This window comes from Tasmannia lanceolata, unplaced genomic scaffold (genome assembly GCF_043159265.1).
Source record: "Tasmannia lanceolata isolate RefF3 unplaced genomic scaffold, GAP_Taslan_0.1 ptg000006l, whole genome shotgun sequence".
Taxonomy (NCBI): Eukaryota; Viridiplantae; Streptophyta; class Magnoliopsida; order Canellales; family Winteraceae; genus Tasmannia; species Tasmannia lanceolata.
In genome coordinates this window covers 21,794,011-21,818,441 of record NW_027518683.1, presented here as the reverse complement: position 1 = coordinate 21,818,441, position 24,431 = coordinate 21,794,011, and the positions used below count along the sequence as shown (strand labels likewise).

Below are 24,431 nucleotides of genomic sequence, written 5' to 3'. Positions count from 1 at the left end.
TAGCAATCTACACTAGAAGAAATATAGGCTTTGTCGATGGACTAAATGTATCAGTATAAATAATTCAATGGTGCCACCCTTGTAGCCCTTTTCTACAAGGGTTCCTATGACTTTAGAATCCCTCCTAAACAGTTTAGATGTTGGGAGTTGTGTTGAGAGAGAGAGAGAGAGAGAGAGAGAGAGAGAGAGAGAGAGAGAGAGAGATCTGGCATACTTTAATCAAGGTTTTAAATTTCGGCCGAAATCCGAAATTTTGGAATTTCGGTCGGGACCGAAATTTGCTGAAATTTGGAATTTCATTAATTTCGGCAGAAATTTAGAGAAAATGTATATATTTAAAAAAATAAAAATAAAGATTACAAATTTTTTGCCAAAATTTCGGAATTTCAGTCCGAAATTTCGAAATTAATTAAATAATATTTTTTAACTATTACCAAATTTCGGATTTCGGTGGGGTCCGAAATCCGTACCGAAACCGAAATTTAAAACCTTGACTTTAAATCTTTAATTACTAACCAGTTAAAGGGGTATGTGGGAGACTTTAACGCTTTTGGTGTCAATTCATGTTAAAGGGATTGAATCTCTCTCACAGAGGGGGAGCGAATTATCATCGCCCTTGACCAAACACGACAATTAGATGACATGGCACTCTAATGCCAGTCAAAACAACTACCAAACCCCAGAAATTTATTTGGCACTAATCATCAGGCAATTTCGAAAACATTGTGATCAGTGATGTCAACCGCCATATATTGATATTGGCACTAATCACCACGTCTTATACAATTTTTGACAGTCTATAAAGAACCATTTGGGAATTCTATTAACTTTAGATAGCTAGTTAAAAAAATTTAAATCGAAGAGAGTAGTTTCATTATCAAAATATGGTACATGTACACTCTAGGTACATTCTCATGCTGACGTCATGCTATGCAAATATCTTATGATTCTATAAAATAATTCAGATCATGGCACCACCATTTGATTATGACCGAACGGTCGTAAATAGCTTGCACACTTAATGTCTGGTGTATAGACTTTTCGTCTTAGCCTAGTATATATCAAACAGAATGCAATATATGAGAAAGTCATTTGAATGGCGACATTTTTTTGTGACCGCGGGTAAAATAACACCGCTAAAGGTGATGTTTCTTGTAGTATACTGTTGTTTCTCCTCATCAATATTTCTGCTTCGAATAAAGATGGTTTCACCTACAATGGATTCCTCAGTGACAATCTTAGCTTCCACGGCGTAGCAGGGATCACACCCAATGGCCTTTTGGAGCTAACCAACAATACAGAGCAACAAAATGGTCATACTTTCCACTCTATTCCCCTCCAATTTAGGGACTCTACAAACGGTACTGTTTACTACTTTTCAACTACTTTCTTCTTTGCAATTCTCTCCCCAAATCCTGATTTAAGCACCCATGGAATTGCCTTCGTCATCTCCCCGGAGCTCTACCTAAGCACATATCTAGGCCTCTTCAATTCTACCAACAATGGAAATTCTAAATAATTAATCATGTTCTTGCCGTTGAGCTCGATGCCATCCAGAGCACCGAATTTGGAGATATTGAGGATTGTTGGAATTAATTCAAACGGTGACTTATCTTGTGGGGCCCACCCAATTAAGCCTATGCAAATTAGTCTTTACCTCTTTGGTGTTGTAGAAGTAGGTGGAAGAGTAGAATTCGTTTGGTAGTGGAAGTCTTTTGAGATTAGATTTTATCATTAAGCTATTTTATAGGAAGTTATGATTTATCTATTTAGAGTCATATAAAAATTCTATAAAGTGGTATTAGAGAGGAAGGTCTTAGGATTTCTATAGAGCAGAAAATCCAGGGCGAATTCAAGAAAACAACGGCAAGGATTCAGTAAGTTCACAACATGGCAGGTAACACCAATTCTTCAAATTTTCAGCAAAGTGTTCCTTTATTTAAAGGTGATAAATTTCAATTTTGGTCAATTATGATGAAGACGTTATTTATGTCTTATGAATTATGGAAATTTGTGGAGAATGGGAATGAAAATTTTGCAGAATATGAAAGATTGACCACGGTACAGAAGAATGAATTGAAGGAGAGCAAAAAGAAAGATGCAGGGGCTTTTTTCCTAATCCAAGAATGGATGAACCAATATTCCAAGGATTATGGCTATAACTACATCAAAAGAAGCATGTGATTTGCTTCAAGACGAATGTCAGGGTACTACGGAGGTAATTTCTGTTAAGTTACAAACCCTTCATCGTGATTGTGAGAATTTGATTTTGAAAAATTCTGAATCAAATCAAGTGTTTTTCACAAGAGTTAGTTCTATTGTAAATCAACTAAGAACTTATGGAGAAAAATTAGATGATAAAAAAATTGTTGAAAAAGTGTTAAGGAGTCTTCCAAATAAATTTGATCATGTAGTTGCTGCCATAGAAGGGTCTAAGGATTTATCTAAATATTCTATGAACGAATTAATGGGTTCTTTGCAAGCACATGAGTAGTGATTGAATAAGACTACAGAAAATCCACTAGAGCAAGCGTTTCAATCAAAAGTGGATTTGAAGAAAAGATCAGTTGATTCAAATAAAGGTTTCCGAAGAGGAAGAGGCTGTGGACGTGGTGGATTCCGCAGTAGAGGTAGAGGTAGAGGCCAATTCAGTGGTTATCAAAGAAATCAAAGTGGAAGTAACCATGAATCTACTTTATTATTTTGGTCCTTTTGTAAAAGATCAAATCATATTGATAATGATTGTTGGTATACAAAATAGAAATTTACCATAATATTTTTATTGCAAAAAGTATGGCCATATTGAAAAAAATTGTCATCAAAAGGCTAGGGAACAAACAAACTATCATGAAGAGAAAAGTGATGAAAAAGTTGAAAAGGAGGATAACATATTTTTTTCATATCTTACTACCAATGTGGAATTGAGTGATGAAATATGGTACTTAGATAGTGGATGTAGTAACCATATAATGGAGAACAAGGATTGTTTTCTTGAAATAGATGAAATTGTCAAACCACGAGTAAGAATAGGTGATAGCAATTATGTTAATGCCCATGGAATTGGTCCTATCATGGGTTATACAATGGTTGGCAAGAAACAAATTTATGATGTTATGTATGTTCATGGGTTGGCTCAAAATTTGCTTAGTTTGGGCCAACTGATAAAAAAGGGGTACCGTGCTATCTTTGATGAAGGAGAATGTAAACTTTATGAAAAGAAAAGTATGAAACTAGTGTTTTCTATTAAGATGACAGAAAATAAGATATTTCCACTAGTGTTTTCAAAACTAGTATTCAATGCTTTCAGTGCATGTGATGATGACTCTGTTATGGCATAGAAGATATGGACATTTAAATTTTGGTGGATTGTCTTTATTGTAAAAATTGAATATGACTGTTAGTTTTCCTTCTTTGAAATAGAATGGAAATGTGTGTGAAGCTTGCATTATGGGAAAACATCACCGTGAGCAATTTCCAAGTGGTAAGTCTTGGAGGGCATATAAGCCTTTGATGCTTGTACATACCAATATTTGTGGCCCTAAGCAAACTTTATCCTCGAACAGAAATTAATATTTCATTCTATTTGTTGATGATTACACAAGGATGACATGGATTTATTTTCTGAAACAAAAAGATGAGGCTTTCTCTATCGTTAAACAGTTCATGGCTCTCGTTGAAAATCAAAGTGGTCATTCTATTATTACTCTTCGTATTGATCGTGGTAGTGAATTTACTTCCAAAGAATTACAGAATTTCTGCAACGAAAGTATAATCAAAAGACAGTTGACAACGAGCTATACCATACAACAGAATGGAGTCGCAGAGCGAAAAAATAGAACCTTTGTTGAGGCGGTAAGGAGCATGTTAAAAGACAAGGGGTTGCCGAATGATTATTGGGCTGAAACAGTGGCCACAACAGTATACCTATGCAATCGCGCTCCTACAAAAGCAGCTCAAGGAACAACTCCATATGAGGCTTGGAGTGGAAGAAAACCCATGTGGGTCATTTTAAAATTTTTTGTTCTATAGCCTATGCTTTTATTCCATCTGAAAAAAGACAAAAGTTAGATGATAAAAGTAAAAAATGTATTTTTATTGACTATAGTGCGGAGACAAAAGGGTATCGAATTTATAATCCTATTTCAAAAAAATTGATCATAAGTCGTGATGTTATTTTTAATGAAAAAGATGCATGGAATTGGAAAAATGATGTAGAAGCCCCTTATGTGTTCTAAATGAAAGCACATCAAGTGAGGTACCTTCACTTGAGATTTGTTTACCAAATCCTAATGAGTCACCAAGTTCATCTGGTGATTCTACTCCCATGAGAATGAGAAGTCGTGCTGATATATATGATTCATGTGAGTTTGCCTGTTTTGCAATGGGGCCTTCTAGTTTTATTGATGCAGTGAAAAAGAAAGAATTGTGTGATGCAATGAAGGAAGAGATTAACGCAATTACTAAGAACAACACTTAGACATTGGTGGATTTGTCACCAAACAAAGAAGCAATTGGGCTTAAATGGGTCTACAAGTCAAAGTTCAATGCTGATGACTCTCTCCAAAGACACAAAGCTCGGTTAGTTGTAAAGGGTTATGCCCAAAAGCCAGGTATTAATTTTTTTGAAACATTTGCACCTGTGGCTAGAGTGGATACAATTAGAACTGTTTTTGCTTTAGCAGCTCAAAAGAATTGGCAAGTTTTTTAGCTTCATGTGAAATCAACTTTTCTAAATGGAGAACTTAAGGAAGAAGTGTATGTGGATCAACCTCAAGGTTTTGAAATCAAAGGCATGGAGCATAAAGTGTACAAATTGAAGAAGGCACTCTATGGGGTTAAACAAGCGCCACGAGCATGGTATAGTAAAATTGACAGATATTTCCTTGAAAGCTCATTTCAAACAAGCGCCGGCGGCAGAAATAATGAGGTCCAAAAGAGAAGAGAAAAGATTCTAAGCCAAAAGTGGGTACGCCGGCGGAAATAATGGGTACGCCGTGTTAAATAATGAGGACCAAAAGAGAAGGGAAAGATTATAAGCCAAAAGTGGGTACGCCGACGGAAATAATGGGTACGCCGGCGTAAATAATGAGGAACAAAAGAGAAGGGAAAAGATTCTAAGCCAAAAGTGGGTACGCCGGAGGAAATAATGGGTACGCCGGCAGCGTAATTAACGAGGACCAAAAGAGAAGGGAAAAGATTCTAAGCCAAAAGAGAGTATCCAATAATGTTACCAAGAGAAGTGAGAAAAGATAACGCCAGCGTTCCAAAAAGTATTCAATAACGTCAGCGTTCCAAAAAGTTTTCCAAAACGTGTCAAGCATCCATCCGTCTCTAGTTATTTCTGACGGCTAAGATAGAAACGAACCCAAGGTTCTGTCGGTTCAAATACACATTTAAACGAACCAAAAGAAGCCTCGTGAAGCGCGCCAATTCAATAGGCAGTAATGAAAAAGGAGGACTCTGTCGATGTCAGAAGGGTATCAGGGTCTTTTCACCACCCAATTTTGAAGATTAGCCCGTTTTTTGTTCTTGTTTTAAAAGGTGCCCGCAATCCGTAATTTCTCCAAACATCAGCCCACATTCCGTACTTTTCTCCTAGCACAGCTCATATCTGTGGTCCTATCGTCGAGACTCAAACCCACTTTCCTGACTCAGCATTAAATGGTAGCACATCTGGGTAAGAAACAAAACCAACTTGCTGACCCAACATTAAATGCAAAGACAACAGGGAAGGCAATCCTAGGCAATCTTAATTGCTCTGTTTGGTTGCTTGTAGATGGCTGGGAGATCTAGAGAAGAAGAAGTCAAAGGTGAGACTAAAAGCAAATCAAAAGCAAATCAGTTAACGGGAGATTGAGAGCAAATCTAACCGTCGTTGTTTGGTTTCGCCTAGATTTGCCGAAGATTTGCCAGCGATTTGGAGATTGAGAGCAAACCGATTGCTCGAGAATTTTCTCCCCTTTTTTCTTCGATTTGGAGAAATTTATCGAGGGAGTTTTCAGGCTGCCACGTCACCCGACAAGGGCCCAACATCTCCGGTGGTCAAACTCCCCAATTTAGCTAAATTCCATACCAAACAACCTTCAGCAAATCAATAGAATTACATTCCCTGCTATTATCCTTAAAAAAAAAAGCAACCAGAGCAAATGAGTCTGAGCGATAACCAAGTGAAAATTCAATTTTTCCCCAGCTCAGCTTCCATTCCAAAAGCCTGGTAAAAGAGGCCAACTCCACCTTGGACAAGAACCAGCTCTCTTCTCCAACCCAAAGAAACCGTCTGTGGAGCTCTCTGTTCTCTGAGAAAACAGAATGCGTCCCCACCCGCCTCCAGCATTTCCGGCAACACAGGCGCTCTGAAGGCAAGCCAAACATAATTTTTGAAGAGGAGGACATCATGGGCGCTGGGAGTTGCTGGAAAAATTGCTTGATTGGTTACTTTCTTGGTCGTGGACCTGACTTCATGACGCTAAGAGAGAACCTTCAAAAGAAGTGGAACCTGAGAGGAAACCTAGAAATCTTTACTCTTCATAATGGTTTCTACATCTTCAAATTTTCGAGCCCTGAAGATTGCTCCACCATCCTTGAATCAAATTCAAACTATTATGGTGGCCGCCCCTTCGTAGGTGGACTCCAGATACCGCCCTTGAAAAGCTTAATCTATCCACTGTTCCTGTGTGGATCCGCTTGCCAGACCTCCACGTAAAGTTCTGGACTGCAAATAACCTTAGCAAAATTGCTAGTGGGATAGGCATCCCTATGTACATGGATAGTCAGACAGCAGAAGGCACTCGACTTACTTATGCAAGACTTTGTGTTGAGATTGAAGCAGGAGCAAACCTCCCACTCCATTGTATCATCTTTCTTTAGTTAATATACTGACTAGCTTACCAATCCAAAAAAAAAAAAAACTGTTTTCTCCAGAGTTGGTTTATACCGATAGGTGATATAAGAGATTGTTTGGACTTTGGCATGGACGTGCACTATGGGAGAAAATCTCCTAGAAAATATTGTAAAGAGTTGCACTGATCAAGCCACCCTTACCAAAATGTAGAAAAAATCCAAAAGAAAAAACTCATAAAAAACTTTCCTGAAAAATATTCTTTTCCATACTTGCTTTTCCATAGATCCAAACAACCCCTCAGACATGATTTTTTTTCCCAAGAATATTATCTTATCCAATGGTGAGAAACAGTTGGAGAGGGATAGATACAAGAGGGAATGAGGAGAGGGCAAGAAAAGCCTGAAAAAACAAAGAAACCAAAAGCTCCACTCAAAGTCTGATCGACTTTTTCCTGATTTTTTAGCCATATTTCACCCTCAAATACTTGCTTTTCCATAGATCCAAACAACCCCTCTCTTACCACTTGGACACACTAATTTTTTTCCTGGCAGTCACACATGGCCTTAAATGAAGATTTCTGCATGAATAGGAAGAGACATGCATTTAGCTGTATAAAGTGGAAGCAACTGAAGCCCCGATACAATCATCGTCAAGTCTTTTTCACATGGGATCAAAATAGATTATCAAAATGAGACAAGTCAGTACTCATGATAAAATCACACTATATGGATATCTTTGTTACACCATAGAAGAAAAAAAACACCATTTACAACGTAGAAAGTGAATTCAAAACAAGGCATTGTAATTAAAGCCGCTCGTGTTCGTTTTAGATTATGACAACCGATTATCAATCACAAACCTATTATTGGACTCAAAATTACTTTTAATTTTAAGTCCAATAATCGGTTTCGTAATGACAATCCCTTGTTGCAATCTAAAACGAAGAACTTTGGTGATCATATACAAAGTTCATTAGCTCTACCAATTTGTCTGAATCAGCGGCCTCCACCTCTGGAGAATGGCGACTCCGAATCCGTAGTAGGATAAGACCCTTCTTCCTGTTCCACTGCTATAACATTGGCACCAATTCCATCTGATCTATAGGGAAAAGGAGCTTGGCCTTCCAAAAATTGCACTACTTGCCTCATGCTAGGCCTATTTTCCGGCAAAGGTTGAGAGCAAAGCAAACCAAGTTTTAGTACCATCACCATTTCCTCCACCACATAATCCTCTCCTAATTTCGGATCCGCGGCCTCTAAAATCGCCCCTCTTCTCTCACATTCTTGCACCCAATCCACCAAGAGAACCTTCTCAGGTGGCACCTTTCCTTCTATCGGCCTCCGCCCACAAGCAACTTCAAGCATAAAAGCCCCAAACGCAAACACATCGGTACTTGCAGTTGCCTTGCCGATTCTAGACAACTCTGGTGCAAGATACCCAAAAGTCCCCACCATATGGGTTGTTTCAGGATCACTTCCATGATCATACAATCTTGCCAGACCAAAATCTCCTAATTTCGCATTCAATTCATTGTCTAGTAACACATTGCTGGCCTTGATATCTCTGTGTAGGACTACTTGAATCCATCCTTCATGCAAAAAAAGCACCCCTTCAGCTACATCTTTGATAATTCGAAATCTTTGATTCCAAATAAGCAAAATCTTTGGCTCATCAAATAAGAACTTGTTCAAACTACTATTTGGCATGAAATCATAAACCAAGAGCAGCTCTCCTTTACGGCGGCAATAACCTTGGAGTCTTACCAACTTCGGATGCTGAATCCGACCGATGCTCGCAATCTCGGCAATGAATTCCCTCATTCCTTGTTTGGATTCGTGGGAAATTCTCTTCACCGCAACTTCGACTTTCGATGTTGGTAACACACCTCGATACACCATACCGAAACCTCCAACACCCAGAAGCTCTTTCTCTCTGAAGCCCTTTGTGGCTATGAAAAGATCCTTATAGAAGAACCTATGAGGACCATATTGGAGTTCCCAATCCTCGAGTATTTCAGCAAATTTCTTTTTCTTTCGATATGTAATTACACTAAATATGGTCATTATTAAAAGAAGTACAGAGATTATGGGCAACCCAATTCTCAAAGCTCTTCGTTTCCAAACAGACAATCCAATGTGAGGAAGCGGTGGAAGGCTCGAAAGATTGAGTGCATTAGCTTCCCCATTCAACTTAAAGCTCCATCCCAAAACATAATGAGATGTTAGCATTGACCCCGTAGAAGACGAGAATCTGACATACATGGGATCTTTGATCACAGTCGAAAGATCGAAAGGCAAAGACAAGAGAGGAATGATGGGTTTAGGTACATCGATAGGCGATAGTGTTACGTTAAGTTGCTTTCGGACCCCATCATATTCTATCCAGACCTGCATTGCATCTCCACTTTTAAGGGAAAGGTTTTGAAATCCCCCAATTTCACTAGAGTTATAACCTGCTGGAGAGGATAGAGTTGATCTCAAGCTGTTTATATCAATACCCACATGATTGTCATTTATGTCCCCGAATTCCGTGTTTTCGATTGTGTCAAGCTCAACTCCAAAGACATGATTAGAAGAATTTCCATTGTTGGTAGTATTGAAGAGGCCTAGATATTGGCTGGGTAGAGCTCCGGGGAGCTCTTCTGACGGAGCGATGAGAAAGACGATCCCGTGGCCGCTCAAAATGGGATCTTCATGGTGAATTGCGAAGACGAAAGTGGTAGAGAAAGAGAAAACATTACCATTTGAGGTGTTGTTCCAGTTGAGAGGAATGGAATAGAAGGCATGTCCTATCTCTTGCTGGGTATCGTTTGTTAGCCTCAAGAGGCCATCGGGTGTTATCTCTGCTATGCCTTTCCGGGTCAAGTTAGAACTGAGGAATCCATTGTAGGTGAAATCATCGTCCTTGCCTTCTGAGGCTGCAAGGTTGAAGAGAACAAACAACAGTAGGATCTTAGACAACATTGCTAAAACTAAGAACTCAAACTTTCGTTGCCTATTACATCGTTATTCATAGGATGACTTCATAAAGAGGATTTCACTTATAAAAAATAAAATCAAGGAAATATTCACCAAACCATATCTGGAAAATACATTCCCACCATTGCGGGGCCATACAATGAATCGCAGATGATGGCACGTGTATGGTGATCAGAACTACACTATCGATCAACGGTCAGGATCTATAAAAGCATCTTTTAGCATGTACAGTATCTTTTTAATGTAAGATTGAGAAATGAGTATAGAATTCAAGTGGGAATAATTTTGGGTTGGTGGAAATTACAAAATTGTATTTGACCCAGTTAATCAAACATTCGAAAAGGTCGCCTTGAAGTGGTGGTCAGAAAAGGAGGGCAATATTTATAGGAAGAATGAAAAATCAGTTCTCTATTCCTAATTAATTCACCTCCTTCCCTTCTATCAAAATAAATTCCCAACTCCAACAGCAATACTTCTCATTAAAAGAAATTGTGACTCGCAATCTTGCCGTTCAAGTGTCCCCACCCTAATGAAATACCCCAAAAGATTTAACTTAAATTTTCCTTATTCAGGTGGAATTAAAGCTTTTCAAACTTTTTTTCCAAAATTTATCCATCTAGATAACGAACCCACACAAACCAAGAGAACACGATTTTGAGTTTCTAAAAGTTAAGTAAAGATAAGGAAAGATAAGGAACAAAGCATGTGGCTCTCTTTTCGTTCTTTCAGTTTTGGTTTTTTTCTGGAGGAGCCGAGTCCAGTCCTTGCCTCTAGATAAACGAAATTTCTGTCCCAAGTCTCAATCATGAGGGAATGTTCCAAGGTTCAGTTTCACAGTCTCAGTGTGCTATCTTGGTCCCATTACCAGCTGCAGAAATGATGAAGATCCAGAAATTCTTCACTCATTAGAGTAGAAAATAATGTGATTGGATGATTGCTGTGGCCAATACCAGAAATCTAGTTTATAAGCCAATAGATTTTTCAACCAGTTCGTGTAATTTCTCGAACAATCTAATTGTCTACAATAAATGAGAAAAATGCAATAAGAAAAAAATACCAATAAAAAAAAAATTAAATTAGAAAAATCTCTGCCTTCCGGTCAATGTCAACAATAAATGGAAAGATAAGGAACAAAGCATGTGGCTCTCTTTTCTTTCCTTCAGTTTTGTTTTTTTTTGTGGTGGAGCTGAGCCCAACTCCTTGCCTCTAGATAGGGGTGTAAATGGATATTCGGAAATTCGATTACCGTCCGCATCCGAATCTGTTTAAAGCGAATATTATCCGAATCCGTTTCAAGCGGATATTATCCGAATCCGTTTATGAGATATCCGGCTCTTAGCGGATGCGAATCTGGTAAATGGTATATCCGATCCGTTTAACATCCGAATCCGAGAAGTAAATCCTTTTTATTTATTATTAATAATATCATTAATATTTATTTTTAGTAATGACACATTATCTTTTGTTTCTATAAGAAAAGTGAATATTCTTTTTAGAAAAAAAATATAAAAAAAAAATAGCCCAAACCCATTCCATCAAAATAGCCCAAACTCATCCATCATATACAAAAAAAAAGGAAAAACCCAAAGACCACTACCAACACTATCATCCATCCCCATCGCCTCCCTCCCTCTCTCTCTCTGCCTTTGTTTTAAAAGGAAGAAAATGATCTCATATATTTTAGGGTTTTAGAGTTAATTTTGTGAAGAGAATGTAGAGGTCTAGTTTTAAGGTTTGGAAAATTCATTCGAGTAAGTAGGAGAAAAAAGATAAAGTGCGGAATTTACCGGATAAACGGATACGGATAATATCCGAATTCGAACAATATCCAACGGATACGAATTCGGTAATAGATATTAAATATCCGTCGAATCCGAATTCGGATAGTGTATACTGTAATCGAATTCGGATATAGCCATATCGGCTCCGAATTCGATCCGTTTACACCCCTACCTCTAGATAAACGAAATTTCTTTCCAAAGCCTTAATCATTAGGGAGTGTTGAAGACAAGTAGAATCCCTCACTGACAAATAACTTCTATAGAATAATATGTCACTTGGGAAACCATGTTCTCAATCTAATTTGGTATCCATTAAGAATTTTTCTCTATGACAACTAAAATCATTTGGTTACTAACTACTTGGACCATTTCCCATCTTAATTAAAAAAAAAGGGTTTCGCTAACGAGTGCCCAGACTTTTATCATGTACCCACACTTTTATCCTCAAAACACATTTATTATTAGAGAACCGTTTCCCACAATTTCATTTCTATTACTAGAAAATAACAAGAATACCCCTATGCCATAAAAGATAATAGCCAAAGTACCTTAACCCATTTTCCATGAGATTGAAATATTTTATTATTTTATATGAGATAAGTTTATTTTTGTCATTTTCATGAGATAGTGTATTTTGCCATTTTTATGAGATAGTGTATTTTGTTCATAGGATCGATGATCCTAACCTTCCAATCTATGCATTTTTTTTTATTGTGGTGTCAATTTTAAACTTCCTCAAATCAAAGGGTTAAGATCATTCTATGGAGAAGATTTTACGGGCCCACACTATCTACATTAGGGCCCAACAAATGAATGGTTGGATCACCCACCCAAACAATGTCGGCACACGTATTTTTTTCATTTGTTGGGAGTGTGCCCAGAAAATATTTTTCAATCCTAACCCCGATCTATGTAGTTTTTTTATATTGCGGTGTCCATTTAAAACCTTATCAAATCAAAGGGTTAAGATCATTCTATGGAGAAGATTTTATTAGAGAATAAAATTAGATCTGAATTAGAGAATAAAATCAGGGCCTAACAAAATGAATGGTTGGATCACCAAAAAACTGCGGCCACCAGTATTTTTTTCGGGATGCACGTAAGTGCAGAGCCGTCCACCATGTAAATTGTCTTGCATTAGATAGGTTTTTTTTTATATTTTCTATGAGATATAAGTGTATTGGTCATTTTTTATGGGTGAGTGGTACTTTGATCATTTTCTATAAGATAGGGTCTTTTTATTTTCCATGATATATGAGTTTTTTTTTTTTCGAAGAGACAAGTGTATTTAACACTTTCTATGAGATATAAGTATTTTTGTCATTTTTCATGAGATTTAAGTAGGGATATTTTCGTTATCTTTTATGAGATAAGGGTATTCTTGTTATTTTGTGATGGTGGGGGTATTTTTGTAAAAACCAAACCCAGGCCTCTTTTGTTGAAATTGTAATTATGGAAATAAAATCTCGACTACAATTAGGGGTGTAAACGAGCCGAGCCGAGCCGAGCTTGGCCAGGCTCGGCTCGGCTTGTTAAGCTCAAAAGCTCGGCTCGGTCAGGCTCGACCAGGCTCGCAAGCCTTACCGAGCTCGGGTTATATTAAGTTCATACCCCTCATCTTCCCTGGACAGCCCTACTAGTGTAATTTGACTACTTTTTTTACACCATGGGGGGTGGTCCTAGTAACAAATGGGGTTCCAAAAATGAAGTGACATATTTTGCCCCCCCTTTCACTCCCTGGACAACCCTTTTAAAGTATTTATTAATATAATATATATATATTTAAATATATTAAATTCTTAACGAGCCTTAACGAGCCGAGCCTGGCCTAAATCGGGCTCGGCTCGTTAAGCTTAACGAGCCTGGTGAGCAGGCTCGGCTCAGCTCGTTAAGGATTCGAGCCGAGCTTTTTTCGATCCGAGCTCGAGCGAGCTTCCTAGCCCGAGCCAAAATTGACACCCTTAACTACAATCGTTGCTCCAGTAATAAATGTGTTTGAGGATATATGCGTGGGGGTGCATGAAAATAGGTGCTTTAAATTCTCCTTAACGAGTGCCTAACGTTAGCAAAACCCAAAAGGAAGGGTTAGCTTTGATGGCATCTATAAATGCTGGATCCAACGTCTTGCAAGGAGGAAAAGGAAAGTGCCATAGGTTGGAAAAGCAATTTTCTAGATTCAAAAGTCGGGATGGTAAGCGTTTTGCAAGGAAATAAAAGGGGGAAGACATGAAGGCACAAAGAAGAAGATAATTTGGAAACTTACTCAAACATGAGGTGGGCAATCCATGCAGTAAAATAAAGTTACATTGACCATATAAAAGCTTGTATTGCACTTAAAGGGAATCAAAAGTTACATTGACTCTATAAAAGTTTGTATTGCATCTAGAGGGAATCAACGGCCCCCAAAGAGGATTGACTCACCAATTGACGATGAGTATCCACCTGACTTGTCCAAAGAAGAAGGATTGGACACGATGAAATCATCCACACCTTCATTGTGCCCCAGTCGTGGAAAAGTAACACTGAAACTACTTGCCGACAGTTCAGGTAGAGGAACATCACCATCTAAAAACTGCATGACTTGCCTCATGCATGGCCTATAGGCCAATACAGGATGCGAACACAGCAAGCCAAGCTTTAGCATTAACTCCATTTCCCCCACTACGTAACCACTTCCCAAATTTGGATCACTTGTCTCTAAAATTGTCCCTCTCCTCCAACATTCTGACACCCAATCAACAAGAACCACTTCTTCTGCAGACGCCCGTGGATATATTGGTCTCCTTCCACAAGCAACCTCGAGTATAAAGGCCCCAAAGGAATACACGTCGGTGCTTGTAGTTGCCTTGCCAGTTCTGCTTAACTCCGGTGCCATATAACCTAGAGTTCCTACCACATGAGTGGTTTGAGGATCGGTTCCATGATCATATAATCTCGATAGACCAAAATCGCCTAATCTTCCATTGAATTCATCATCTAGTAAAACATTGCTCGCTTTGATATCTCTGTGGATGACAATCTGCTCCCATTCGTCATGCAAGTAATAGAGCCCAGAAGCTACTCCTTTGATGATTCGAAATCTTTGATTCCACGTTAGAACCGAAATGGGTTGATCAAAGAGTAATTTGTCAAGACTTCCGTTGGGCATGAAATCATAGACTAAGAGGAGCTCTCCTTTACACCGGCAATAGCCGATTAGCCATACTAAGTTCCGGTGCCGGAGCCTCCCAATGCTGATAATCTCTGCTATGAACTCTCTCATCCCTTGCCTTGATTCATGGGAGACTCTCTTCACCGCAACTTCAACTTTAGAGGAAGGTAACACACCTTTGTACACCCTACCGAAACCTCCAATGCCTACAAGCTCTGTGTATCTGAAGCCCTTGGTGGCTATGAATAGATCCTTGTATGAGAACCTTTGAGGCCCATACTCACGCTCCCAGTCCTCGAGTATCTCTGCAAATCTGATCTTCCTTCTCACAAAAAGAAGAACACTGGTGAGGATCACGAAGATGAAACCTAACAGAATTGTGGGCAACCCAACAACCAACATTTTTGATTTCCTCTTGGGACCTCTCCGAGGGAGCTTAGGAAGGCGTGATAGATCGAGATCTTGAGCATTCCCGTTCATCCGAAAGCTCCATCCCAGAACATAGTTAGAAGTTATGACCACTCCCGTCGCTGAAGAAAAACCCACGTACATATTTTCTAACAAGACTGATGAAAGATTAACCCTCGAAGACAAGAGAGGGCGATTCGGTTTAGGTTTCTTCACTGGAGCTATTGTGACATCAAGTTTCTTATGTCTACCATTGTACTCTACCCAAACCTGCATTGGTTCGCCACTTAGAAGGCTTAAGTTCTTAATCCCACCATTTTCTTTACTGTAATAAGCTGCTGGGGCCGAGTTGGTAGAATTTAAGCTGTTGATATCGATTCCGACGTGGTTATCGTCAACATCTTCAAATTCGAGGTTCTGGACGGTATCGAGCTCAAGGGCAAGAACATGATTAGTAGAATTTCCATTGTTGCTCGAATTGAAGAGACCTATATATATAGCAGGGAGAGCTCCGGGGAGCTCTCTTTCTGGGGTGATGACGAAGGCCATCCCGTGGCAGAAATCAGGATAAGGGGCGAAAATTGCAAAGACGAAAGTAGTAGAAAAGGAGTAAACAGTACCATTGGTAGGATCCTTAAATTGGAGGGGCATGGAGGGGAAGGCATGACCCTTTCGTTGCTGTGTAATGTTGGTTAGCTCCAAGAGGCCGTTGGGTGTGATCCCTGCGATGCCATCGAGGCTAAGTTTGGCGCTGAGGAATCCATTGTAGGTGAAACCTCCCTCGTTTGAAGCTTCAAGTTTGATGAGGAGAAACAACAGTAAGATGATGGTAAACATGGCTGAAATCCAGCTAGAGATTCAAAATGTCTTTTATATAACTTTCTCATGTATTGCATTCTGTTTGATACAGTTTTTATAGGCCAAGATGAAAACTGCATACACAAGTCATTAGAATTTAGGAGTAAACGCAATTTAACACCGTTCAATCACAACCAAATGGTGGGGCCATGCCCTGCATTATTATTTTTTAATAAAATCAAAATGTCTTCATAACAAGAGGATGGAAATCATGTCGAGTTAATGCAATTAATTATACAACTAGACGTCAACGTCAGAATGTACGAAGAGTGGAGGGAACATGGGAAGGTGGCTTGGTCTCCTAAGTTTCGCAGAGACTTCTTTGTTAGGGAGTTAAACTCTTACAGCGCCCTCCTCTCCTTATTGGATTCTTGCTTCATCAAGTCTTCGGGCGTAGATCGTCGGATTTGGATTTGGAATCCTTCGGGGATATTTTCAGTCAAATCTTTTTATAACCATCTGATTACTTCTTTAGTGGAGCATGTGTCCTCCTCGGTTTGGAGACAATCTTGCCCTCCGAGAGTTGCTTTCTTTGGGTGGTCGGTTAGCTGGGGCCGCATTCAAACTATGGATTTTTTGAGGAAACGAGGAATGTGGTTGGTAGATCACTGTCCTCTATGTTTATCCGCTGGGGAATCCATTGACCACCTTTTTCATACACTGTAAGGTTGCTCGCCATATTTGGGGTCTTATTTTTTCTCGTTTTGGAATCAGTTGGGTCCCCTCCAACTCTATGGCTGAATTCATTCAGAGTTGGGCCTAGACTCCTTGGAAAAGGAAAGGCAGAACGCTGTGGAAGATGTGTCTCCTGGCCTCATGGTGGTTCTTGTGGAAAGAGAGGAATGCTCGTATCTTTGAAGGGAAGGCTAGATCTCCCTATTGGATTTATATTCAGTTGATAGCTGCGGTCATATCCTGGGCTCGAAGCCTTCCCCTGTTTCATTTTGTTTCAGCTTTCGACCTCTGGGAAGGATGGTCAATCATATGCTTGGAATCGGCTACCAAAGTGAAAATCCTCCCCTCCTGGATTCCTCCTCCTCCGGGGTCCCTGAAACTTAACTTTGACGGATCGTCTATCGGCAATCCAGGAATGGCAGGAGTAGGGGGGTTATGTAGGAACCACAAAGGGGAAGTCCTCTGGGCCTACTCGGGGCCTATCGGAGTGGCAGACTCAAACGAGGCAGAGGTCCGAGCCGTTCATAGCGGGCTTCTCTCGATGCCTCGTCTAGAGTGCGACAAAATTATCGTCGAAGGGGATTCCTTAAATGTTATTCGCTGGCTTTCGGGTAACGCTTCTCCCCCTTGGCGATTTTTGCATCTCTTAGAGGAAATAGAGGACAGAGCTAAGGGCTCCTCAATAGTTTTTCGCCATGTCAGGAGATCAGCCAATGCGGAAGCAGACACCCTTGCCAAGAAAGGAGTCTTTCGGGCCGCGTTTGAGTGCTTTGACTATCTACCTCCTTGAATTATTGTACTGCTATCTTTGTATTATCTTTGTTCCTTCAGGACCACCTCGGTTCTGTTTTTACATATATATATATATATATATATATATATTCTGTTGCCCTTTTCAAAAAAAAAGAATGTACGAAGAGTATATGTATACCATATTTGTTAATGACACTCATCTCTTGGCTTTATACCTTTTTAACTACCTCTCAAAAGTCAAAAGTTATTAGAATTCCCAGATAGCTCTAACAAGCCAATCAGAAAAGTATAAATATGGTGATTAGTGCGATTATCAAAATATGATGCGTGGGAGCACTAATCACAATATTACCAAAATGGCCTGATGGTTAAGAACCTTTTTTTATGACATAGGGTATCCCCACCCCAATTTTCAGGGCGGGACTATTCTCTACATATGCGCGCAGTCACCCCTAAACCACACACATCGGGTAAGCCCGAGGGATTCGAACTCGTGCCTATGGGGAGCATACCCATGATTTTATGCCAACGAGCCACACCCGTACAGGTTCATGGCTAAGAACTTGGTGAATCTTAACTAGCAGCTCCTTTGCGAAATTGCCTAGACATTTATATACATGGCAGTGTCAGCAATTTTGCAAAACCTCCTTTACAAGAGTTAAGAAGCATATATATCATAACTGAATTTATCTTCTCTATTTAATTAAAGTAAGGTTGGTATGAGGTGGCACATCTCTTCTCTGAAACACAGGCTGCAAAATAGCTTTTGCAAAATTTCCTATAAAGATTATTTTAACTCCGTCGTTAGTCTCCTTAAAAATTATGTTTTTTAATCTCAGCCCTCCACAAAAAAGTGAAATGCTCCTAATTTAACACGTTTATAAGTGAACAGCACCATTGCCTACTAATCAAGTTATCTTAGCTGCCTTATTGAAAATTTGCTACGGGAGACCATTATCCAAACGTAATCCAAGGCAGAATATCTGTTGGAATATGGTATGAGCCCCTCTGTTGCCTCATGGGTATATTGGACTGCCATTATCCAAACGTAAGCCTGAGGATATGATTTTTGGATGGGCGTAAAGTCAATGTTAGCTTCGCCACGGAATGTGCACAGAGACTTGGAAGTCTCCCTACTGACTTGGAACAGAGATATCAATATCTATAGAGGCCCGGACTTTGACTCAGCTCGACCACAAAAATTAAGCAAAAATTGAAGGAAAGAAAAGCCAGCCGCATGTTCTGTTGAGTCTATGTTTTTTTCGTTGCCGACATTCATAGAAAGATAGAGATTACTGTGGATGATTAAACCCGGGGATAAGGAGTTCTCATGGAGGAGGCAGAAATTAGCAATCCTTGGGACTTACCCACGGTTTATGAAAGGAAATTATAGAGATGAAACAAGATGCAACTGCAGATTAAATTGAAATGGAGAGGGAACGCCTTGATTTTCTTCCAATAAGAAGAGCCGTTGTACTTGTTTTTATTAATTGAATGAACAACATGGAGAGATGTGATGATGCCGGAATCTAGTTCTAGGATCAATGGTTGGTGATCGACCTGCGCTCATAGAGAAAGTGTTAGGGACCCGGAGTTGTGTTCCGGGGGACCACTTGGACGCTCAAGTTAGAAATCGGCACAAGAACAAGGCTAGAGGTTGAAGACGAATTGCAACTCTTGATAGAGATCGGAGAATGTGGACCTTTGAGCGTGAGGGTCTTATTTATATAGGAGTCCACAACTATTTAATTTAAGAGAAAAGTTCAACAACAATTTTAAGGTGATTTTCGTTTCTGTTTTTCCTCTTTCTAAAATATGGCATTCAATGATGAGCTTACGTCGGATTCCTCAAATCCGAGCAAGCCTTTTCGATTCAGTGGTGCTAATTGTAAGAGATGGAAGAAGAAAATATTTTTCTATTTAACCACTAAGAAAGTAGCCCATGTTTTGGATGACCTTAAGCCTTGGAGATAAGAACTTAAACCAGTTAGATCTGTTTTGAAAAATTACTAGAAAGATTCTGATTTCCTACGCCAAAATTTATTCTCAATTGCCTCTACTACAAATTGTACGATTTTTATAGTGACAGTAAGGATTCCAAAATACTTTGGTAAGCCTTACAAACGAAGTATGTTACGGAAGAGGCCGGGTCTAAAAAAATGCGGTTAGCAAGTATTTTAGATATTACATAGTGGATGAGAAAACGGTGATTTCTCAAACCCATGAGTTGCAAAAACTTGTTCACGACATCCTTGCAGAAGGAATGACTACCAGTAAACAATTTCAACTTGCAGCCGATTAACAAATTACCTCCTTCTTGGAAAGAGTTTAGAAATTCTCTTCTTCATAAAACTAAAGAACTATCAATGGAGGGTCTTCTCGTTCGTCTTCGAGTTGAAGAAAAAAATCGTAACCAAGATAAGAAAGAAGTGAATATGGAAAATGTAACTAACGTTATTTCTGTTGTTAAGAATCAACACCAGAAACCGCAAGTGAATCTGAAGCCCGAAAAGAAGTTGAAGAAAAAGCAACAAAACAATAATCGAGGTACCTTTAAACATCAGAACCAAAACAAAGCTTCTGAAAAGAATGACTATTCTAAAGTTGTGTGTTATATATATGGTCTCAAAGGTCATATAACACGGATATGTCGACGAAAGAATAATGCACCTATCCCTCAAGCCAATGTATCCGAAGAGCCACTTGTGGCTATAATTACTGAAGTGAATGCAATTGGTGGATCTAAAGGATGGTGGGTTGACACTGGTACGTCCCGTGATGTGTGTTTTGACAGGAAGTGATTCAAGACGTATGCACCTACAGACAATGAGAAGAAGGTTCTGTTAGGGGACTCTCACACTACAAAGGTACTCGGTGTTGGAGACGTTGAACTTTGCTTCACTTCTGGGCGGAATATGATGCTGAAGGATGTTCTTCATACTTCAGACATGAGGAAGAACTTAGTTTCTAGTTTTCTTCTTGACAGGGCTGGTTTTAAACAAACCATAGAGTTTGAGCAATATGTTGTAACCAAATTTGGATCCTTTGTTGGAAAAGGATATGCATGTAATTGAATATTCAACTGAATGTTGAAATAATAAATGAAAGTGATTCTTCTGTCTACATGTGTTTGTGTTAATTCATGGCATGCTAGGTTGTGTCGTATAAATAGAAAATATATGCATAACATTAGTGTATTATGTATGATTTCTAAAGTAGTCTTAGAAGACTTCAAAAAATATGAAATATGTAGTAGGGCTAAAATTTCTAGAAAACCATTCAAAAGCGTTGAAAGGAATTCAGACTTTATAGTTGGGTCATAGTGACATTTGTGAGTTAGATGGTATCTTAACTCGTAGTGGTAAAAGATACTTTATAACTTTTATAGATGAATTCTCTAAGTATACAATCATCTATTTAATTAGACATAATAGTGAAGCATTGAAGATGTTTAGGGAATACTTATTAGAGGTTGATAACCAATTCAACAGTAAGATTGAGAGACCTAAAAGTGATAGATGAGGTGAATACGAGTCAACAAAATTCACTAAATTTGTTAAGTCTTTAGAAATTATACATGAAACAACTGCTCCTTACTCCCCCACCTCAAATGGGGTTGCAGAAAGGAAAAATGGAATGTTAGTGGAACTTATTAATGCTTTACTCCTAAGTTCAGGAGCCCCCTCTAACTTATAAGGAGAAGCAATTCTAATTTCTTACTATGTTATTAATAGAATTTCTAATTATAAAACTAAAGTCTCACCTTTTGAACTATGGAAAGGTAGGAAACCCAATGTGAGTTACTTTAAGATTTGGAGATGTATAGCTTATGTATGACTTCCTGATATTAAGAGACCCAAACTAGGAAGTAGAGCCCTAGAGTGTGCCTTTATGGAGTGTACTCACTCACAAGTAAGACTTACATAGATTTTTATACCGTAATTACAATGTAATAGTAGAATCAGTAGATGTTGAATTTTTTGAAGACAAGTTTCCATTTAAGCCTAGACATAGTCGGGGTACCGAATCTATTGGGGATTGTTAGTATTTTAATAATAAAAGTAAAAAGAAGTCCCTTTTTGCCTTTTAAGAAGATTCCTTCTGCTTTTGAATTTTCACCCAAATTTCAAATAGATTCTCTCTTGTGTACTTTTCCCACCAAAAGTTTGAACCTTCTGAAATGTGCTCTCTTTTTCACTTGTGAAACATAGTCCCACATTGGAAAGTGGGAGAAATCTCTACATCCATATAAGAGGGAATGTTGAGACAAAGGCTTGGGCCTCTCAAGGCCATTCAACTTTGTTTGGGTTGGAGCTTTTACATAGAACAAAATTCAAGTTAAAAATAGACGCGTGCCCTTGCCGAGCCGAGCCGTGTCCTGCCATGTCGGGGCGTGGGTGCATGTGAGGGTTTGGGTTTGGGTTTTTCCTAAACAACTTTATCTTTTTTAAACTCTAAGGCTTATGTCTTTTGGGTTTATTCTCTAACGTATCTTTTCTATTTTGAACCCAAAAGACATGTCCTCTTTATCCAACCGCTAGAACCCTCTTAAACAATGTTTTAAAAGGTATTTATTTTTAAATGATGCTTTAAAGAACTGTTATGTTTAAAAGAGTGCCTTTAACAGACACGTTTTGCCTATAAAAGAAGGCCATTACTAATGTTTTAGAAGTGAAAAGAAAGCCTTCTCTATTTCTGTCTTTTACTCTCGGTTAACGGAAGACTATTCCTACTCTATCATACTGCTTTGTTAATAGAAAACTGTTTTCTTTCTCTGTTCTTAATAGAACGTTCTTCTTCTTCTCTCTGTTAATAATAGAAAGGAGTTATCCTATCTATATTTCACAGTAGCCTCTTATTTTCTGTCTTCTCTATTTTTATAATTTTACTGGGCAATCGAAGTATTCGTTGTGTGGTTCAGATCTATCTGATCGTGCAGTTCATATAGGTATTGACGGTGAGTCGAGATATTGTATCCTGGGAGTAATTGCATTCAGATCTGCTGCATCGAAGGTTCTTCCGCAGAGGCGCAAAATCACCTTAAAGAGAGCGATCTAGTCTGTGCCTCATTTCGCCGCATCGAAAAGTTTTGACTAATCATCTAATTTTCTGTTTTCACAAAAATTTAGGTAAGCTGTATTTAATTTAAGACGAAAGTTCAACAACAATACTAAGTTCCAATGCCGGAGCCTTCGAATGCTGATGATCTCTGCTACGAACTCCATCATTCGTTGCCTTGATTCATGGGAGACTTTCTGTCACGCCCCAAACTCGGGATCTAGACAGGAAAGCAACAGCACCGCACACTTGCAAGGCAAACCCTACAAGCATGCAAGGCATTCGATATCAAATAGTGCAGATAATATCAAAGCAATTTTTCCATCAACACAAAACTATCATAGCTAAACACTATTTTCTATTTTGAAAATATATTTAACCATTTTAGTAATTCAAGATAAATACAATGAATGATACTCATGGTCAGGAGCCCGAATAAACATGTTCATGTACAAATCAAGGCTATGGGACGCTCTCCCATGTCCCAAGACAGAATTGCGTTCCATATCTGAAATTTGTAAGCCACGGGTGAGTTAACGCTCATGCAAGCAATAAAGCACAACTACGGTTAAGCAGGCCAAGAGAGGTAAGTATGCAAGTGGCAATGAAACGGATATATAAAAGTTCAATATCATTTACCGTTCTGAATTCAAGTACTATTATTCAAGAAGGATTATTCCAAAGAAGTAAACCCTCGAAATTCGAAGGTTCTAGTACGCAAGCCAATGGTTTAGTAATAAGAAGGATCCAAAGAGAATCACACGTTTCGGAATTGCCAATGGTTCTTAAGTATAGTGCGCAATTCGACAAGTTCAGATGTTTCAATAATTCTTTCGATTCACCATTCATAGTTCAATATTTACGTTCAATGACTAATCAAGACAAATACTGGGGTTCAAAGTTTTCAATACGGCGTCGACGTATCAGAGTCAGATTTTTAGAAATTCAATAGTTCTTATCACAATACATTATTCAATGAATCAGAGGGATGGTGACTTGGTTCAGAATTTGATAAAGCCACGGAGTCCTGCAGAACTCTGAGGTTCAGATAGACAGATAGACACACTGCTTATAGCTTAAAGCCAGCGGTCAGCGGCTCCAGATAATACTTGTCGACAAGGTCAATGAACTATAAATTCCCCACTTATTGGGTCCAATGAATTATGCATTCCCCACTTATTGGGTCCAGTGAATTATGCATTCCCCACTTATTGGATCAGAATTGGCCTTGGCCAATATTATAGGTAAAAAATGTTCATTCTTTGCCAATGTATTATGCGTGCCCCACTGGCGGGGTCCAGAAAGTCTCACAAGAGATGTCAATCACAAGGTAGTTCAATATTCAATGAGTGTACAAAATTTGATAAACAGATTGTTTAAAGCAGGAAAGGATATACCCTTAGTATGCGGGACAATAATAATCGTGTCACAAGGTCAAACGGATTTTAGAGTTCAATAACAGGACAAGCACGAATCAAAAAGCTTGCATAGGATAATTCGATAGTCAATACAAAAATGAAGGGTCAAGCATATGTTAAACTATCGAAACCATAAGTTCAAATTTTGAGAATCTATATAATCGCATTTGAAAGGATAAATCCAAAGAGTGCGGAATCATACAAAATCATGTAGTCCAAGTGTAGGCAAAAAGGGAAACTAAGACAGACAAATTCAGATAAGTAATATGTCGAAGTTCCAAAACACTATTTCTATATTTTAATAATGGTATGAGTCTAGCTCAAATTGAGAGAAACCAAGTAATGCAATATCACTTACCTCGATCGGAAATTCCCTCAAATTCGCCATAAGGATTAATTTACTTGACCCAAACAAATCATATTTATCTTTTAGGGGCTTAGGAGTAAGTCAAAACAAATAATCCGAAAATCCGAAACCCCCAAAACAAAAATCAGAATTCCAACATGTTC

At 38.7% G+C, this 24,431-nt stretch overlaps 2 protein-coding genes across 3 annotated transcripts; both read right to left on the bottom strand.

The window, feature by feature from the left end:
* Positions 1 to 7,641: 7,641 nt before the first annotated feature.
* Positions 7,642 to 10,169, bottom strand: LOC143878492 (L-type lectin-domain containing receptor kinase IV.1-like). The gene is made up of 2 exons (XM_077380768.1): positions 9,913 to 10,169; positions 7,642 to 9,758 (listed from the first exon to the last, which is right to left on the bottom strand). The coding sequence occupies exons 1-2, from the start codon at positions 9,953 to 9,955 to the stop codon at positions 7,837 to 7,839; spliced, it is 1,965 nt and encodes a 654-aa protein (XP_077236883.1). The 5' UTR covers positions 9,956 to 10,169; the 3' UTR covers positions 7,642 to 7,836.
* A 3,690-nt stretch (positions 10,170 to 13,859) lies between these two features.
* On the bottom strand, positions 13,860 to 16,061 carry LOC143878491 (L-type lectin-domain containing receptor kinase IV.1-like). 2 transcript variants are annotated; one of them, XM_077380767.1, is made up of 2 exons: positions 15,780 to 16,061; positions 13,860 to 15,686 (listed from the first exon to the last, which is right to left on the bottom strand). In XM_077380767.1, exons 1-2 carry the CDS (start codon positions 15,994 to 15,996, stop codon positions 13,993 to 13,995), a joined length of 1,911 nt encoding a protein of 636 aa, XP_077236882.1. In that variant the 5' UTR covers positions 15,997 to 16,061; the 3' UTR covers positions 13,860 to 13,992. The 2 variants fall into 2 exon arrangements, with proteins under 2 accessions (XP_077236882.1, XP_077236881.1); XM_077380766.1 differs by having other exon boundaries at positions 13,860 to 16,061.
* Between the last annotated feature and the right edge of the window lie 8,370 nt (positions 16,062 to 24,431).

Excerpts from the sequence above, each read along its gene's own strand:
- LOC143878492 (XM_077380768.1), bottom strand. The coding sequence starts at position 9,955 with ATGGCCCCGCAATGGTGGGAATGTATTTTCCAGATATGGTTTG. Across the intron at positions 9,759-9,912 it reads TATTTTCCAGATATGGTTTG|CCTCAGAAGGCAAGGACGAT; the intron begins GTGAATATTTCC and ends TCAACCTTGCAG.
- LOC143878491 (XM_077380766.1), bottom strand. The coding sequence starts at position 15,996 with ATGTTTACCATCATCTTACTGTTGTTTCTCCTCATCAAACTTGAAGCT.